Source organism: Erigeron canadensis, chromosome 1 (assembly GCF_010389155.1).
Source record: "Erigeron canadensis isolate Cc75 chromosome 1, C_canadensis_v1, whole genome shotgun sequence".
Taxonomy (NCBI): domain Eukaryota; kingdom Viridiplantae; phylum Streptophyta; class Magnoliopsida; order Asterales; family Asteraceae; genus Erigeron; species Erigeron canadensis.
In genome coordinates, this window is record NC_057761.1 from 17,772,456 (window position 1) to 17,792,256 (window position 19,801).

General features: G+C 36.8%; 1 protein-coding gene and 1 non-coding gene across 2 annotated transcripts; both read left to right on the top strand.

The window, feature by feature from the left end:
* Nucleotides 1-441: 441 nt before the first annotated feature.
* LOC122585675 (barley B recombinant-like protein A) lies at nucleotides 442-936 on the top strand. The gene has a single exon (XM_043757804.1). The coding sequence runs from the start codon at nucleotides 442-444 to the stop codon at nucleotides 934-936; it is 495 nt and encodes a 164-aa protein (XP_043613739.1).
* A 13,308-nt stretch (nucleotides 937-14,244) lies between these two features.
* Nucleotides 14,245-14,350, top strand: LOC122586212. The gene has a single exon (XR_006321918.1). It is a non-coding gene; the product is annotated as a small nucleolar RNA R71 (small nucleolar RNA).
* Nucleotides 14,351-19,801: the final 5,451 nt, after the last annotated feature.

Below are 19,801 nucleotides of genomic sequence, written 5' to 3' on the forward strand. Positions count from 1 at the left end.
TTATGTTTAGTTGCCTAATCAATTTTATTGTATATAAGAAGAACTTACAAGAGTCATGGACGCATGGCAAAACCCGTTGATTGGTAATAGTGAATGGGGAACATCATTCGATGATTTTTACCAAGACTGGCTTCTCCAAAATACAGTACCGTCATCACAGCTCCCAACAGAAAATATCAGTGCATCATCCCCAACTCTTGTTGATGTAGAATATCAAGGAGTCTTATCTCCAATCTTAATGGAACCTTTATATTAAAACTGGTTATTCGATACACCAGAACCAAAATTCCAGTCGGAATCAACATTCCAACTAGAACCAACATTCCAACCAGATCCTTCTAGGAGGGTAACAGGGCACCAGGAAAACGACCAATGTCAGACTCATCCACACTATCCCCCAATCTAATTAGTGACACATATTATGAGGTCTCAACCTCAAACATGGTGGAACCGATTGATAAGATAATGAATCACGGACCAGAGTTTGAGAGGCTCGTAGAAGACTCCTGGGCTTATATCTCCAAGCTTTATAGCCGTAATAAAAAGCCTACAAAATCCTTAACAAATGTACCGCCGAAAAGACCTTACCATTTTGTGAAACGCAGTGCTACAATAACAGCATTCGGGGAGGAATTAGACATATCAAATATGCCTCCACCGGTTTATTCATGCACAGGAATACCTAGAAATTATCATCGGTGGGATAAAGGTGGATGTACCTCCACTTGTTGTACAGTTACTCTTTCCATGTACCCATTGCCGTCTTTTGATGGTGCTAGATGTAAGGTAAGGTTGGTGGGAAGAAAAATGGGTCATAGTACATTCACAAAGGTCGTAGAGGAATTGTTGTTAGCGGGGTACGATCTCGGTTTTCCAATTGACTTGAAGGATCATTGGGCTAAACTTGGGTCTAACAAGTATGTAGTGAATAGATAAATATGTGTTCTTTTATATTCACTAATTGGTAGTTATGTTATAAGGTAGAATTGGTCATCATCCCTATAAAGACAACTATTACAAGGATGGATGTATTATATATATATATTTATTATTATTATTATTATTATTATTATTATTATTATTTTATTATTATTATTATAGTTGTTTACATTATCTAAGCAAATAGAACTTTGTGGTAAATTCACTTTCAAAACCATTAAATCCAGACATATTTTGTAGCCATATATGAGAATATATGTACGAGATAATATCAATTAAACTCAGGTATGCATATTTTGTAGCATGTATAACCAAAAATTTAATTCTAAGGCCTTATACTAGCATACTTCCTTATAAAACACAATTGACTTAAGCTATTTTAATATAGGATCATAATAATGTTGCAGTCAGTATTATGATTATATATTACAACACCTTGAGTCAAATTCGTTAAATATCTCCATATGCTACTATAAAGCATCATATAGCAAGTAGTCAAGTAGAAATATCAATCAGTAAAGATATGCATGTACATAGGTATTGTTCTATGCAAGGTTATAGTCTAGGTTCATCAATATGCAACTCAGTTTACTATAACTTATTTTCTAATATAAATTCTAGTAAAACACGAGTACGTAAACGATGTATATTTCAAGCATATATAATCAAGAAAACCGTTGTAGGTTCTGTTCTAAGTAGGGTTATAGTCTAGGTCTGTCAATTTGCAACCTAGTTCACTATAACTTGTGCTCTGATACCAATTTGTCACACCCTCCATAGACGCGGTGCGACGTACATGGATTCACAACACAAGATATACTGAATGACACGAAAACGTTGTCGTTTTTAAAATACATTTATATCAAAACATTGTTGACAAATTTATATTACAACATGCGAAAACGTTATTGTTATTGAAAAGATTTATTCAATATTAAACAATAGTAAGTAATAGAAAAAGACTTTTGCAAACTGACGAATCTTTACTAAGTCTTTGGGTAGGCCATAATCCATCATGTAATATGCAGCAGCAAGAGGTCCCATGCATATAGGGTATCTTTTAATTACCTGAGAATACATGCTAAAATATGTCAACATAAAGTTGGTGAGTTCCATAAGTTTTTATATGGATAATATAGATTCTCAAAATATCAAAGTTCAGAGTGACCATTGCCTTACCACAATGTGAGGTGGTTTTGATACAATATAAAGCGAAGAGTATCATATGTTTTTGTATATAAAAATATAGAGAATGAACCACAAGATTTCCAAGTGCGACCATTGTCTTTCCACAATGTCGTATAGCCATTTGATCAAACACAATGGATCAAATATAATGTAAGAGTAGATCCTGTATACATCAAGTTCTAAGCTCATGAACCAAAACTAGACAAGTGTGTGTTTGTTTGCCTCTAAATAGATACCTTGTTCAGGGTACCCTAAGTTTTCCAGATATATATGCATCCGTTTATCCAGTTGACATGACCAACCCGGATGGGGGTGCCTACCCCAATAGTACTATTCAATATACCCACGTTTATGTTTCCTTAATTAATCGTTCATGATAGAGAGGACTTTAGGTGAACAGAGCAACTTAGAATCAAACATGTATACATTTCTAGTATTCTTGTGTTCATCATAAAAGTAAAGAGTTTGTAATTTACCCCAACGGTAAAACAAAGTGTAGTTACAAAATATATAATGTAATATATAATTTTGTAAATGTACATATAAGTATATTACATATAATATGACTTTGTAAATATACATATAAGTATAACAAGTAGTTTTTATGCATGTATCTCAGTCCCCAAATAAGTGTATAAATAATTAAAAAGGGGAATATGGAAACTCACCTTATTACACGTAGAATAAACATAAGGAATGGGTTATACATAGTGTCAACGTCGCGTACGCCCGGACCTTTGATGATCAAGAATCAAAGAAAAAAAAAGATGATCCGGCTGTGTTGTTGGGCCACATCTTTCAAAGCCTTTAGGGCTCTTTGCACCACCATCTATGCTCGAATCTCCATAATTTAATTCTTTACATGTTATTCATGTTATTATGATTATTTGCTGTTATCAAGAGGTGTTTTATGTGGATTTTCTTTCTCGTTTTCTGTTGTACGAAAGTCACAAGGAGAAAAAGGAAATTGTTTTCGTAACAACAGGAAGTGCTCATGCTATTTATTTATCAAGAATGTCTGACAAGTAATAATGTGACTTTGACATTGTTATTATAAAAATGTTAGTGTTAATAATTTAGAATGGGGCGGTTTGGTAATTTTATTTAATTTACTAAAATAATGCTTTTAGTCATCAATCACTTTTTTATTTCTTATAAAATATGTGTAGTGGTAATAATTGATTAGGTATATTTTCGGTTTATGTCTCCTAATTATATTGGATAGCTTTTAGTTATTTAAAATGAACAGGTATTATATAAATCATGCGTACATATTCGCTCCGGTATAGTTTAAGTGTATACCCCTTAAATATGATTTAAATGGTTTATAAACTTCCAAGTGTATCGTAAAAAAAAATATTAATGAAAAGTAATTAGCCAAATTATTATTTTAGACATGAAATATATACTTTTAATACACATTTGAGATTTTGACATTTTAGTAGACATTCGTCTAGATAGCTATTAGTCTAAAGGTATATCTACTAATGGTGTAGCTACACATATTAAGATATTCGTATGAGTGCATATATTTAATGCCACCCTAAATTTTGGTATGTTATATTATGATACATAAAAACAATAAAATTGGGTTTGGCAAGGTCTCCTTTATAAACTTTTGGCATAAAATTACAAAGATGCTAACTAAAAAACAAACTTGACAAACTGTTAGATTAGTGTGTTAGATGCTTGTGTATACGTATGTATTTAAATAACTACATGTTTAAATAAGATTTATAAGAAATTGTTAAGTTTAATTGACCTGAAATTTGTCGGGTGTTACAAAGGAGTCATCCCAATGGGAGTCTTATAAGCGGCCCTAAAAGTCCACAAGGCGTCCTCCAGCTTACTTGCCCACTTGTTCCTATGCTCAAACATTGTTCTCTCAAGAATTCTCTTTAATCCCCGGTTTGTCACTTCAACTTGCCCACTCGTCTGAGGATGATAAGGAGTAGAAAGTCTATGATGCACACCGAACTTCTTCATAATCTTAGCAAACTCAATGTCGTATTCCTGGAGAAAAAGGACCCACCTGATCAATCTCGGCTAAGCATCAGGCTTTTTAAAGAGATGCTTGATGGCCGAATGATCGGTAAATACAACCGTCTTAGACAAGATCAAGTAAGACCGAAACTTATCAAATGCAAACACAACCGCAAGGAGCTCCTTTTCGGTTGTGGTGTAGTTTTCTTGAGCATCTTCAAAGTCTTACTTGAATAGTAGATAGGGCGAAAGTGGCCACCAAATCTCTGGCCTAACACGGCACCAACCACATAGTCACTGGCGTCATACATGATCTCAAATGGTAAGTCCCAGTCTGGGGCTACCATGATCGGTGCACTAATGAGGCGGGCCTTCAAATACTCGAAAGAATCAATACAAGACTGAGAAAAGATGAAAGGAGCATCTTTCCTGAGAAGCTGAGTTAGAGGACGGGCAATCTTAGAAAAATCTTTAATGAAACGCCGGTAAAAACCGGCATGACCAAGGAAACTCCTAATGGCCCTGACAGAAGTAGGACGAGGTAACTTAGAAATGACATCAACTTTGGCACGATCAACCTCAATACCCTTCCTAGAAATTTTGTGCCCAAGAACAATACCTTCCTTGACCATAAAGTGACACTTCTCCTAATTTAACACTAAATTGGTCTCTTCACAACGTGTGAGCATCTTGTCAAGATTAGCAGGGCATGAATCAAAAGTGGACCCATAAAGAGAGAAGTCATCCATGAATACTTCCATAAAGTTCTCAATCATGTCATGGAAAATGGACATCATGCACCATTGAAAAGTAGCGGGGGCATTGCATAAACCAAAGGGCATACCCCGGTAAGCAAATGTCCCATATGGGCATGTGACAGTCATCTTCTCTTAGTCCTTAGGGTCAATGGGGATCTGAAAATATCCAGAAAAACCATCAAAGAAACAATAGTAATCATTCCCTGATAATCTCTCCAACATCTGGTCAATGAAAGGAAGAGGAAAATGGTCCTTACGGGTGACATCATTGAGCTTTCGATAGTCAATACAAACCCTCCACCCAGTGACAGTCCTGGTGGGAATCAACTCATTCCTATCATTAGTGACCACAATGATGTCGCCTTTCTTTGGCACAACCTGTATTGGGCTCACCCACTTAGAATCAGAAATAGGAAAGATAATACCCACATCGAGAAGTTTGACAACTTCTTTCTTAATGACATCCTAGATCATCGGGTTAACTCTCCTTTGATGCTGAATGAAAGGTTTAAAGTCATCCTCCATTAGGATCTTATGAGTGAAATAGTAGGACTAATGCCTCTAATGTCGGATATCTTCCAAGCAATGGCATGCTTGTGAGACTTTAAAACCTTCAACAAAGCAAACTTCTCCACATCTTGCAATTCACTAGAAATGAAAATGGGTAACTGTGACAACCGTCATCTGATCGTACTTTCCGAAATACTTTTCTAGTCATTTTTAGTTCGTTTTGTTTATGTACGTTGTTGGACTTTAAGACTTTATTAATGGAATAAATGGATTATGTTCTATTTGGTCTCTATAAACATTTAGAATGTAGAAAAATTGTACGTGGACTCGAGGACAGGAGAGATACTAGTTGTCTTGTGGAAATGCCAAATTAAGTGAAATACTTAAAATATAATCAATTTAAGATTAAATAGCTAAATATAGACATATTTATAGTCGTTGGAAAGCTATTGAAAAATTTCATTCAAATACATCGACAAAATAAATTTAACGAGTCTCAAGTTTCAGGAAATTGTCGGGTCAAACGTTTTAAAAGAAAAGTCAAGTAAATGTATTAGGGTTTGGGGGTATATAAACAAAAAAAATAAACCTAACCCTCATTTCTTCCCCTCCCCTTCTCACTTACACACTCTCTTCTCTCTCTCTATTCTCCAGCCGCCCTCCCCCCCCCCCCCCCCCCCCTCCCTTGCCCAGCCGCCGCCGAACACCACACACAGACCACCACCATCCACCATGATCTTCATCAATAATCATCCTTTTTCTTCATCTTCTTCTTATTTTCGTTGAGTTTTGGGTAAGATTTATGGGTCTAAGTGTTTGTCATCAAGTAAATCACGATGCTCTACATATATACATATATCCGAATTTCTTTGCTTATATATATATATATATATATAAATCGGTTCTTGCCTTCTTCCTCATCTAAAAACCGAAATCCTTACATATTTTTATATGTATTTATTTTATTTTTGCTTTCGGTTATATGTTTGTATATATATAAAGATCCGAAAATCTTATTTTATCTTATACAAATCGGATGTATATAAGTATTATATATATATATATCCGAAATCTTGACAAAATGTATATATATATTTCGGTTATGAGTATATGTATATCTATAGGTTCGAAAATCATTAGATCCGAAATGTTACTTGGTTATATCTCAATTTTTCGGATGTATGTAAGTATATATGGATATGGATCCGGAAACTTTTCTTCTTTTTATATATATTTCGGTTTGAATATATATTTCGGTTATGTATACCCGAAATCCTTTGATTCCGGGTTCTTTGATTCAAAATCCTTGTAAATCCGAATTGTTGAACCGAAATCTTTAAATTCGGAAAGTTAAACCGGAAATCTTTTAGATCCAGAAACTTGAATCCGGATTTGTTTAAAAACCACGGGTAAGATGTGATTTTTGGGTTGTTCTTGGTTAGATCATTGTAAAAACTGGATTGTATTAGTGATTTGGTCTTGGAAATCGGTTATGGTTCATAGATCTATCTGGAACCTCAATTTTTGTTCGGTAAACGCCGGTCAACACTGGTCAAAGTTAGTCAAACCGGCCAGAAATGTTTAAGTTGATGAATTAGTCAAATTAAAGTTTTTAAATAAAGTTAAATTACATTTTAAACAATTTGATCAATGTTATTAATTCCAATTTTTTATAATAATTAAATTAATATATATATATAAATGTATTATAAAGACGTTGAAAGGACCATTTATAAATTTATACATTTGTATAACGACAGTAATGACTTATCGGACTTCTTAGACTTTATAAACGACTATATATATATATATAAAGACAAAGAATAAAAAAAGATTTGTAAAGACGATGTACCAACTATATGACTTCCGGAATTTATATATTTATAATGACGTTGACACGAAGACTTAACGGATATAAACAATAAAGACGTGACATTATTAAATGAACTATTTTCCTTGGACAACTTATAAGGACAACAAAGGACTATTAATAGTATGAACATTTGATGAGATATAATGGCATTTTCTAAGACACTAGTATAGGACATGGATTATACAATTAAGTAAGTACTTACTGGGTGACTTGTGGACAGTGTAGGACTTTGGACAGATAGTGAGCTCATTTCAAGTGTATGTGTCTGTTCGTGTTCTTGTCGTTCATCTAGGGTATTGGCTTGTGCTGCTTTCAGGTGAGTTTCGTAGCCCTTTTTTACAAGTTTAGGGTGGAAAGTATACTTATTTTCAAACAGTTTTGTCGATTTCTGTTTATGTTCAATATTGAGTCTGTGCGTATAGAGTACTTGTGCTATTTGACGTGCTTTGATCTTGTTGTATGTGTGTGATTATGTGTTGTTTGTTGTGCTTGGACGTATTATTGTATGAGTTGAGATTGAGACTGGACTTGGACTAAGGCAGGTACCGTAAGGCCGGACTTTGAGACATTGAGGCATTTGGACTTATTACGGCGTAACTCTGCTCGTATATATTGAAACTATTACTTGTTTCGACTTAAAGAATCGACAAAAGACTTAATTCTTTTATTAGACTCTTGACATAAAACCTACGAACTCACCAACCTTTGTGTTGACACGTTTAGTATACTTTTCAGGTGCTCAGGTTAATCAGGGATAAAGATTGCTATGCTAGACTGGACTTCGAGCGATAGTGCTCCTTATTATTTTCAGACTTTAAGGCTACATGCCTGGATTATTTTTTTATAAACTTGGTTGTATAAGCTATTTTAGCACTGTTATAAATTTGAACTCATATTTTCGGGAATATATTTATTATATTCTATTTTATTTAGCAGTATTTATATAATTCCATGTAGTGTTGTACTTTTCATGACACCTCATGTTTCCTCCAACGGTGGGGTGCTACAGTAACATGGAGTCACCCTCTAAGAATGCATACTCAAGATGTGGAGGAAGTTCCTTGAGCTCCAAGGTAGGAGGCTCATTAATGGATGTCTTCTGTTTATTCAATTCTTCCTTCTTAATATCCTCGAAATGAGTACTGGGAAGGAATGAATCATCGGATGGCTTAGGATGAATGAGAGCTTCAAGCTCGTCTAGATCCTTATCCGGAGTAGAGACACCCTGATGATGAGACAAGTGGAAAGTTTCGAAAGGTTCGATGACAGGAAACTCCCCTTCAGAAGATAAAGACGAAGAATTATGAAGTAAAGAGGGTGAAAGAGGAAGATTCAATGCGATACTTTCGATGTTCATAACCTCATGATCAGGTTGAGCTCCATCGATGATGTTAGGGGAATCAACATGATTCATAAGGTAACAATCATCATCAACGAATGGATGGATGGAAATCTTATTAGCATCAAAAGTAATCTCCTCATTGCCAACCCTAAAAGTAAGAGAATGGTCAGCCACATCTATGATTGCCTTAGCAGTATATAGGAAACGCCTTCCTAAGATCAAAGGGACACGAGAATCTTCCTCAATGTCAAGGATCACAAAATCAACCGGGAAGTAAAATTTACCAACTGACGTGACTAATTTATACCCATTACACACATCGTTATTGGCCATTTTACTATATGTTTTAAGTCGTTTTTGTATGTATTTGGCGCGTTTATGGTGTTTGTTAGTGTTTACAGGCTCTAAACAGGTTACGGATCCACTTGGTACATTTTCGGGTGATTATTGACCAGGGAGTACGTTATATTGATGAGAGTTGATTTGAGTGGACGAGACGGCAGAGCTTAGCAAGTAATCGAGACCGAAATAAGTTGTTTCTGTACAAGCTCTTAACTGCGCCGCAGTGGGGGTGCACTAGCCCACTGCGCCGCAGCCCAAATCCACGGAGTTTATTGGGATTTGCCCCACTGCGCCGCAGTGGGGATGACAACAGAAGGACTGCGCCGCAGTCTGTTAAGAAGAAAGAAGTCGTGGGATCTCATACTGCGCCGCAATGGTGATCACACGAACCACTGCGCCGCACTCAACCGAAGTCAGGGTCGACCAATACTCACTGCGGCACAGTGAGGGAAGTCTTACCCCACTGCGCGCAGGGGTGGGTGCACGGGGATCAGACCTGCTTGTTTCTACATCAGATTTTGGAGGAGTTATAATAGAAAAACCCTAGGTCGAAATCACTATCAAAAAATATTTCTAGGAGCTGTTCTACAAGGTTTCTTCTTCCGCAATCAAGATTATTTCTTAGGCGGATTCGTGAAGATTCACGGGCACCCATCTAGATCGTACTACTTATTGCTTGCATTTTATTTTCTCGAACAATTGGTACATCATGTTTCTCTTCTATTTATTCATTATTGTGAATTGATCATGAGTGGCTAACTGTTAATCATCCACCTGATGAAACTAGACGGATAATGTGATTGCAATATTTTTAATTCAAAGGGTTTATTAATTATCGTTTCTGTGATCTTGATGATATAATCTTTTCATTAATTAATTTCGATATTGGTTGCATATGATTCTCGTTGGTGGTACCAGTTGAATATGTATGTGATTTAAAAGGTTACTTGTCTATAAGTAATTATCACTAGTTCATGGTATGGTAGTGAATATCGTTTTAAGAAAAGATTAATTTTGTCAACGTGATTGATATCGGTTGGTGGTACCACGTTATTGTCACATAGGTTCAATTGATGATTTGATAGTCAATAAAACTGATTGTTAGAAGAATTGTCTCGGTTTTGGTGGTACCGGCTTGGGTAATTCGACTAGTCGTTAGGTGATTCGATAATTTATTCACGGTTGGTGGTACCACGTGAGTAGCTTAACCTTTTCGCGACTATCTTTAAATTCTAATGAATTTGTCCTTAGTTAAATACAATCACATTTGAAGTCGAGGGAAGTCAAGGTGGATAACTTTTAATTATATTGTCTGCACTGTTCTTTTAAATTTATGCAATCATTTTGCAAACCAATTTATTTAATTGTCAAAAGGAATTTCGAAGCAACACCCGTTTTCCAACCCATTTTAAAAGCAACTAATCATTTCACAGTCCCTGAGAACGAACTTAGACTTACCACTCAACTATATTCCAAACGATCGGGTCCACTGCCCGTGAGTGCGTAGTAGTGAGTTTTTGGGTAGTTTTAGTTTATAAATTAAAGCTCGATTTGCACATCAAGTTTTGGCGCCGCTGCCGGGATTGTGTGCCGATTTAGTTGTTTATTTAGTGGGTTTGATCCTTCCTCACGTGTGAGGAAGTTATTTGCTTTATTAGTTTAGACTGTTTATTGAATCATCACAGGTGCATTTGAGTGTGGTGTTAGTTGTGTTTTGCAGGATACTTAATAGTGAGATTTTGCGTTCTTCGGGGAGACCTCTTTTTAGTCAGCTGAAAACTCCCACTAGACGTAGGATCAACTTCACAGCCCCACCGGATTCGAAGAAGAAGGCTTCTATCTAGAGGAATTCTTTGAGCTTGCACTTGTGAAAGAAAAAAATGGGTGACATCCACCAAGAGACCCGAATGACATCAAATATGGGGACCGAGCCCGCAATATTCCTTCGGCTCGTGGTTCCGCTATTAGAACACCGGCGGTTGATCAAAGTTTCAATTTGAAACCGAATCATCTAAAGAGCATTGAAGAGCAAAAGTTGATGGAAAGAAGAATGGGATCCATATAAGCATTTGGAGAGGGTTGAGAGGTGGCAAGGCTTTACCAATAGGCCAAAACAAAATGATGTCGTGAAACTTGAAACCTTTCCTTATCACTCTTACCGGGGATGCCGAAGATTGGTTTAATGATCTTAAGAATTCAATTACAACTTGGGATCAACTCAAGGAAGCTTTTATTGGTGAGTTTTACTCGGTTAGAACTCAAAGGCAATTGGAAAACTTGATAAGGTCTTTCATGCAAGAAGATGGGGAAGATGTGGTGGATGCATGGATCGGTTTGAAGAAATGTGAGAAATTGTCCGGGTCATGAATTGACCAAAGAGAAATATGTTGAATTGTTCTTTGATGGATTGACCAAGGCTTCTAAAAGAGAGATGGGATATGCTTTTGGTGGAAGTTTTAGCATGATTACTCCAAATGAAGGTTTTGACATTTTGGAGCGAATGGTGAAGGATAATGCGGCCATAGATGATAAGAGATTTGTGAAGAATAAGAGCCGATTCAAGCAAAGTAAGGTCGCAAGAGCCGTTGGAAGCAACAGTTCTAGTGTCATTGATGAGATTCAAGCTTTATCGGCAAGAATGGATAAAGGATTTGCTAATCAGGAATCAAGGTTTGGATATCTAGAACGAGATGTGAAGGTGCTAGTTGATGGATGTGATCATTGTGGAGAGACACACTATTCAGAAGAGTGTCCCAACCGGGGACCTGAAGATGTTAATTTTGTTCAGAATCAGCAAGGAGGTTTTCAGAGAAACACCGGTTTTCAGAATCGGTCATCGGGTAACAATTCTAACTAACTCTTTTCCTGCTAATATTTCTCGTTTTTCTGGTAACATGTGGCAAAAGAGCAATTATCAAAGTCAGCCACAGCAGCAGGAGACTAAGCAAAGCCAAGGATCGGGTTCTTCCTCTTCTATTACCGACCCTAATGCCGAGCTGAGAGAGATGATGAAGCAGATGATGAGTAATCAGATTGAGACAAACACAAGTATCCAGAATATAATGGAGGATACTAGGGAGTTGAGTGAGAGGCTAGACATGATTAATGGTTGGTGGTACCACGTTATTGTCACATAGGTTCAATTGATGATTTGATAGTCAATAAAACTGATTGTTAGAAGAATTGTCTTGTTTTGGTGGTACCGGCTTGGGTAATTCGACTAGTCATTAGGTGATTCGATAATTTATTCACGGTTCGTGGTACCACGTGAGTAGCTTAACCTTGTCGCGACTATTTTTAAATTCTAATGAATTTGTCCTTAGTTAAATACAATCACATTTGAAGTCGAGGGAAGTCAAGGTGGATGACTTTTAATTATACTGTCTGAACTGTTCTTTTAAATTTATGCAATCATTTTGCAAACCAATTTATTTAATTGTCAAAAGGAATTTCGAAGCAACACCCGTTTTCCAACCCATTTTACAAGCAACTAATCATTTCACAGTCCCTAAGAACGAACTTAGACTTACCTCTCAACTATATTCCAAAGGATCGGGTCCACTGCCCGTGAGTGCGTAGTAGTGAGTTTTTGGGTAGTTTTAGTTTATAAATTTAAAGCTCGATTTTACACATCACCAACTCTCACAATCATGTCCTCGGCAATACCTCTGGGGTATTTCAAGGACCGATCGGCTAGAAGAAGGCTCATCTCAGTAGGCTTAAGTTCACCATGGTTCAAAGTCTTATAAATAGAACAGGCATGAGATTAATACTCGCACCCAAATTGGCTAGGGCTTGCCTAATCTCATCCTTCGATAAAACACATGGAATAGTGAACTTTCCCGGATCTCCCAATTTCTTGGGGAGTTTGTTGAGGATAACCGGCGAGCACTCAACATTCAAAGTAGTATTAGCAAACTCCTGAAGTCTCTCCTTCTTAGAAAGGAGATCCTTCAAGACCTTTGCATACTTAGGCATAGCCGCAAGTGCATCAATAAGCTTCATATCGATATGGATCTCTTTAAATTGCTCGAGAAGTTTTAAAACTTGAGCATCCAGATCAGCTTGGCGGTTCTTTCTCATAAGACTAGGATAAGGAAGCTGAATGGAGCCTGAATAATCACAAGGCATTGCCTTTGATTTAGCCTTAGGATCTCGCTTAAGAATACAAACAGGCTCTTTTGGGCTCAGTTTCTCAACATCAGAATCAACCGGAGGGGGAACTTGCACGGTACTTTGTGATCTAGAAGGTTGTGTCTTGTTCATTATGACCTCTGGGTCGACCTCACTCGAAGGCGGAGGAGGTGGACCATTAAGAATAAGATCACTACGTGTGGTGACACCGCAAGACGAAGAAACCACATTCGCATCCTCTTAGGATTTGGAATGGTATTGCTTGGCAACACACCCGGTAGCCTGTCAGTAGCAAGAAGTCTAGCAACTTGCCCCATTTGATTCTCAAGATTCCTTATTGAAGCCCCTTGGTTACGTACCACAATATCATTCTCGTCTTGACGAGCGATTATAGTCTTGGTAGTAGTATTATGGGATTCAATAAGTTGCCTCAACAAGTCATCAGTATCTGCTTGAGGGCTCGGGGCAACAACAGGAGGCAGTGGTAACATAGGAGGAGAAGGGTTAGAAGTTACAGGAAGAGGTTGGCGGGGTGGAAAAGAGTTATACTGAGGCCGAATCTGATAGGATTGGGAATGCTGAGGAGGCTTAGGTTGGAATTGATTAATATTCGGCCTCACATTCCTTTGGCCAAACCCTGGTGGGTATGAAGGTCTTTGCTGAAATTGGGAGGGTTGCCTCCATTGACCTTGGCCTTAGTTCGGATATGAAGAAGCAAAGTTACAATCCTCTAGGATTTGTTGAGAGTAACCATCACTACCAAATGAGTTTGGGCTTGAAGGATACTCGCCATACTGGCCTTGAATTCAGAAGGAGAAGTAACATGATACTGATCAACAGGAGAAGGAGAATGCTCCATTCCTTGGACATAATGCACTTGATGTGATGAACCCATGCTCATCTTATCAAGGCGGCGATTAATAGCTTCAAATTGATCAAAGATGGCCTTCATACCCATACTAGAAGATGGAGAGGCCCTAGAGGATGAAGAGGAGCTAGGAGATGGAGGATCACAACACTGCCAGTCATAATGGTGCTCAATGAGCTTCTCAATGAGTTGTCTTGCTTCCTCAACAGTTAAGTCCATTAGATTTCCACTAGAAGCCGCATTCAAGGTGGGGCAGTGCATCATGGTTAACCTATTATAAAAGGTTTGGATAACATGAGTATCCGTGAGATTATGATTAGGGCACCTTTGCAGCAACCCTTTAAACCGTTCCTAAGCATCATAAAGTGATTCATCAAATTCCTGGCGAAAATTGATGATATCATTTCGAGTTTGAGTGAATTTAGATGCTGGAAAATAATTCTGCAAAAACTTAGTAGCTAGCTCATCCCATGAAGTGATGGACTGAGGCTTGAGGCTATCGAACCAAGTTTGAGCATGATGAGCCAGAGAGAAAGGGAAGAGATGCAAATAAATGGTCGTCTGAGGAATACCCCTCTAGGTGAATGTATCAGCTAACTTGAGAAAGTTTCTCATATGATTATTTGCATCCTCCTTGGCAAGCCCATGAAACTGATAATTGTTTTAAATCATTTGTATGATATAGTGCTTAAGCTCAAGGGTATGTCCCTCAGTGACAGGAAAGCATATCGGACCGCCACGTCCTTCAAGTGAAGGACAGGTAATATCCGCCATAATCTGACGTGCAGCCATGGGGCCAGGAGAAAGATTAAGGCACCCGGGGCCTTGAATAGAGGTAGAAAGAAGAAAAGAAGATGATGAAGACTCGGTATCACTCGACACAGACTTGTGGCTCTTTGAAAGCATGTGAAGCAGTCTCTCCGGATTGGACAAAGGACTTACAAGATCTTTCGAGGAACCACGGGTCATACACCACGGCGATGAACGACCGACTCACGCACGAGTACACAGAAATGAAGCAAATAGCACAAATAAAAGCAAATAAAACAAGTAACTTCAAAAGAGATGTAAGCCTCTAATGAAGGATCACAAAATGCCCACAAAAGCAAATAATTCACAAAAATTGATCGGACACCAACCTCCCCGGCAGCAGCGCCAATTGACGCGGGGCCAAATGACATCATCGGAAATCAACGGGTCGCGGTCAATGATAATGGACGTGGAAAAAGAAATGGAAATGAAAGGAAAGTCAAGAAGTGACCAAATTCAAAAGTATATGGCAAATATGACTCGGGTGTCGACTAGGAAGCGGTGAATTGAAAACTTTATGCAAATTAAGATGATAATGCAATGCACTTTGTTAAATTCAAAAAAAAGAGAGATTTGATTGATTAATTAAACTACGAAAATTAAATGCAAACATAAACCAAAGCAAGGAAATTAAACACACAATCAATAATCAACAAAAGTGTTTGGCTAAGCGAATTTTTCCCATAATATGACGACCATGGTTGACTAAAATAAAACAATACAAAACGGTAGACTGTTTATGACTTGAAACCAGTGACTTTTACTTGAGAAAATGGCGTGACTTAATTATCCAATTCAATTAATTAGACGGTCATCTACGATAAAAGATTTAGACATTAAAATCACTAGAAACGATGGACATGAGTATTGTGGTCACAAGTAATCCCCACTCCCACCGTTTGGCATGAAAAACAACTCAAGAGGCTTAAATCAAAATACAAGTTGGTGTCCCATCTATGTACCCAAACCAAGCTAACAAGTTATAAAAACATTTATACGCTCATCTTTTAATGCAATTATAACCTATTAATTTATAAATCTTATTTGACTAATCGACTCCAAAAGCAACGTATGGTTTTACGTTCATAAACACCATGGTGAAAAACCACCAACATATACAAGTTCAATCAAACGGTCATTTGCAAAGCACTAGTATATATCATGTTATCCTAATTCATCAACTAATCAAAATATGACTTTTAAAGTCAACAATCTCAAAGTCACAAACAATCAACCTTTCAACCATCAATTAAACAATGTCATCACAAAGTGGGTCTCATTCTAATGCCTAGCCCAACACCATATAACACTACTCACAAATCATATCAAAGAAACAAACACAAATAGCTATATTATCATATAAAATAGTCATGTTGTTTACAATGAAATAAAATAGAGTAGAGAAATACAACCCTTAAATGCAAAATCAAATCAATGGATGAGATGGATGAAAATCTTCTTCTTCATCAACCCTCACAATGCTCCAAGACCCAAAATCCCCAAATATGACAAATCTTCATTATTTAGATGAAAATAGTTGGTGGGTTTTGTAGAGGGAGGGATAGAGATGAAGATGGGTGGATGATTTTAAATGGTAATGGATTGATGGTGATTTAGATAATGATTTGATGATGTAAAAGAGGGTTTTTTTTGGTGATGATGCTATGGTGTGTATGTTATGGATTGGATGAGAGTAAAAAGGGTGTGAAAAATATGGTGCTAAAAAAATATCCAATCCCCCTCTCTAACAATTCTGCCCTCTCAAATATATATGTTGCTCTCCATAAATTCTATAAGAAAACCCCCAAAAGTGAGCCACACAAATCCCATGAGTGTAGCGTGTCTCCTTCCGATTGGTTAGTCGCCACATAGTATATTTGTTTCATTCCGTTACTCGGCTACAACATAAAATAAATAAGGGAATGAAGATGCAAGTGGGGTCGGCTGAGATGAATCACAAGTAGAAATCCACCACTAAAATATTATGACATGTGAAATTGGACTTGTGGTCTGTGCGTGTGGCTGGCCTATTGTGATTGGGGAGTCAACAAAGTCAAAGAACACGAAAACTGTTGAAACAATCTTTTCCTTTTGCTCCGTTTCTTTTTATCCCATTTAATGGCAGCACCTCAAATTCCAAAAACAAACGAATATTAGGCTCTAGGCTTTTGCTGGGCTTGTAGGAGAACGAGTTGGGTTGGGAGTTAGAAAGCAACACCAAAAGTCCAAAACAAATATATCTAAAAAGAATGAGTGTTACCCTCTTCTGCTTGTGGTTGCTCTCTTTTATATTCACAAGAGCCTAAACATAGACTATGTCTCATTTAGTCCAACACATATTTAGTCAAATGATAAATTTGAGCTGCTAGAATTTCAAACTCGTGCTGCCTGCCAATTTTTTTCTTTAAATATGAAGCCACCTCAATAAATGAAAGCAACTCTTGATCACTATGTTGAGTCGACATGTGTCCATTTTAGCTCTAAATTGCCATGATCACACCATGAACCTACAAAAACTCTTATGCAAAGGAATAAGTGTCAAAATTACAATAAATGGACATACAATGCATAAAAGTAAAGGGTATTAGCCAACAATCGGATGGTGGAAATATGTATAATTTAGCCAATACCAGTTATGTTTATGTTGTGTAGGTGATATTTCTATTGTGATATGACATATGTTATGATGATTATGTGATATTAATCCTTACCCACTTGACTCCACGATCCGGAAAAAACCCATCAACCAGTCCGTCTTTAAGCGTGATAATGAATTAGTGATGTAGCCAGTTTTGTCAAGACTTGAACCTCGAGTTACTGGTCAATCCCAAACCAATACTTAGTTGCAAGACTATATGTATCTAAACTAAATAGATTTAATTTTCTTGTATAATAACTTTGTATAATAATCAATAACAATTGAAGCAAATCCAACCATACGTAAAATTGAAATATTTATTTTTTTGTAAATTCATAAATATTTTCTAAACACGTTCTTTTTCAGAATCTAACCACATACTAATCATAAATCCAACGTAAAACAATTAAGTGAAGCATAATTCTCATAATATTTTCGATCACCATTGAAAGGACTGGACTCGATAACTGAAAATACTGAATTTTTTCTTTTTTTTACACCCCCACTGCGCCGCAGTGGATCACTTCCACTGCGCCGCAGTGGGCAAAACCACCCCCACTGCGCCACAGTGGACAACCTGATCAGCAAGTCAAAAACTCATTTCGACCTTGATCAAACTTATAACCTTCAAATTGCAAAACAAACATCTTAAAACACATTCCAGAGGTTTATAACAACTTCATAGACACATTTTAAACATAATTACAACATCAACTTGTTTCAAAACCCATGAACACCATCAATGGGTCATTTTCCCATTTTGACGCTATTTTCGTCCAAAATGCAACTTCACAATTTGCTAAAACTCTACACCTGATCATTTACAAAATGTTAACAAAAGTATGACCATTAAATCAAAATGTACCAAGAGCCATAAGGAGAGGGATTTCTAGGCCTCTAAACCAAAAGTTTGTCATTCATCCAAGAATGACCTAATACCTTCAAGTCTTGCAAAAGTCAACTTCAAGCTCTAATCAACTCTTTCAATTCAACCACACTAGTTCCTTCTTCCGGAACTACCTATAAAATGGTAAACAACTAAAATATAAGCAAAGGCTTAGTGAATATACTTGCATACATTTACGAATACGAAGGAGGGCAAAGTGCAAGGACTTTCACATGTAACCTATGACACCGTCATGCCACATTTACATGCTCACCTTTCAAACTAACAACACATATATGGGTCCATATAAGCTAAACAATCATAACAAACACATTTATCAGGATTCTTAGGCCCCAGAGGTTCTTAGGCCTCATAATCACAATGCCCCACATGGGCTTATGCCGCATCAATTACCACACATGGATAAATAAACTTCAACATGATGTGGTCAAATATCACACATAGACAAAAGGCTTCAACATGGTGTGGTTAATTGATCCAACATATACATACAGGTATGTAAATATACTCACCTCCTCCGCAACTTGGAAAAAAAGCTAAAATGATAATGCACAACATGCTTCAACCTATGATCTGATACATAAAAGTACATAAGCTTATATTCACAACTTGACTAGCTCAACCTAGCCATTCTCAATCACTAGCCTTTTCTAAACCCAAAACCCAACCCATTTGTCATTGAGTTACTTTCATTCTTTAACAATCATATTAGGTAGTTCAACCTACCATTTTCATCCACATTTCAATAATTAGCAAAAACTCATCTTTTCTCATAGGCTAAAAATTATCATATGTACTTATCAATTTCATAATTAAACTCAACACAACTTAATGACAAACTAGGTTATCTAAGGAATTAGGGAAAAAATCATCCATAATCAAGTTCTAGCAAAATCCCCAAATTAAATCATCCATGAACCCTAATTTCAAAAGAAAGATAAAAACTAAATTAGGGGAAATCAATACCTCAACAATGGAAAACAATGGATTAGGGTTTTCAAATCACAATTCCTTCCCTTTTCTTTCTTCCAAAATTTTGACCACCACTACCTTCACACAAACCCTCAATTTCAATTTCTAAAATAATTGGAGATAATTATTGTTATTGTTCTTGAATGATTTACTTGGATTGCATGAAAGATTGAGATTTTGATTGAATTAAGATAAGTAGAAGATTGGAGAAGAATAGGTGGGAGTAATGGAAGTGTGACTCATGAAATGAGAGAATGGCTGGCACTTCCTATGAGTGCCACGCCCCTTGTCTAATTTTGGTGGTAGAAATACCCGCTATCCGTTAAAGTTCCAACTAAATTAACCCCATAACTAAAAATAAAATATTAGGAAATCAATTTAATGTCAAAACTACGAAAAGGGGTTAATTTCTTTTACCTTAAAATCTTTGGGATGATACAACCATATTCCAAAGCCAGTCTTTTTTTTTTTTGAACATTATTCCATAGTCAGTCTAGAAATCTCATGAATTAGTTCAATAACTAGTATTTCTACCCG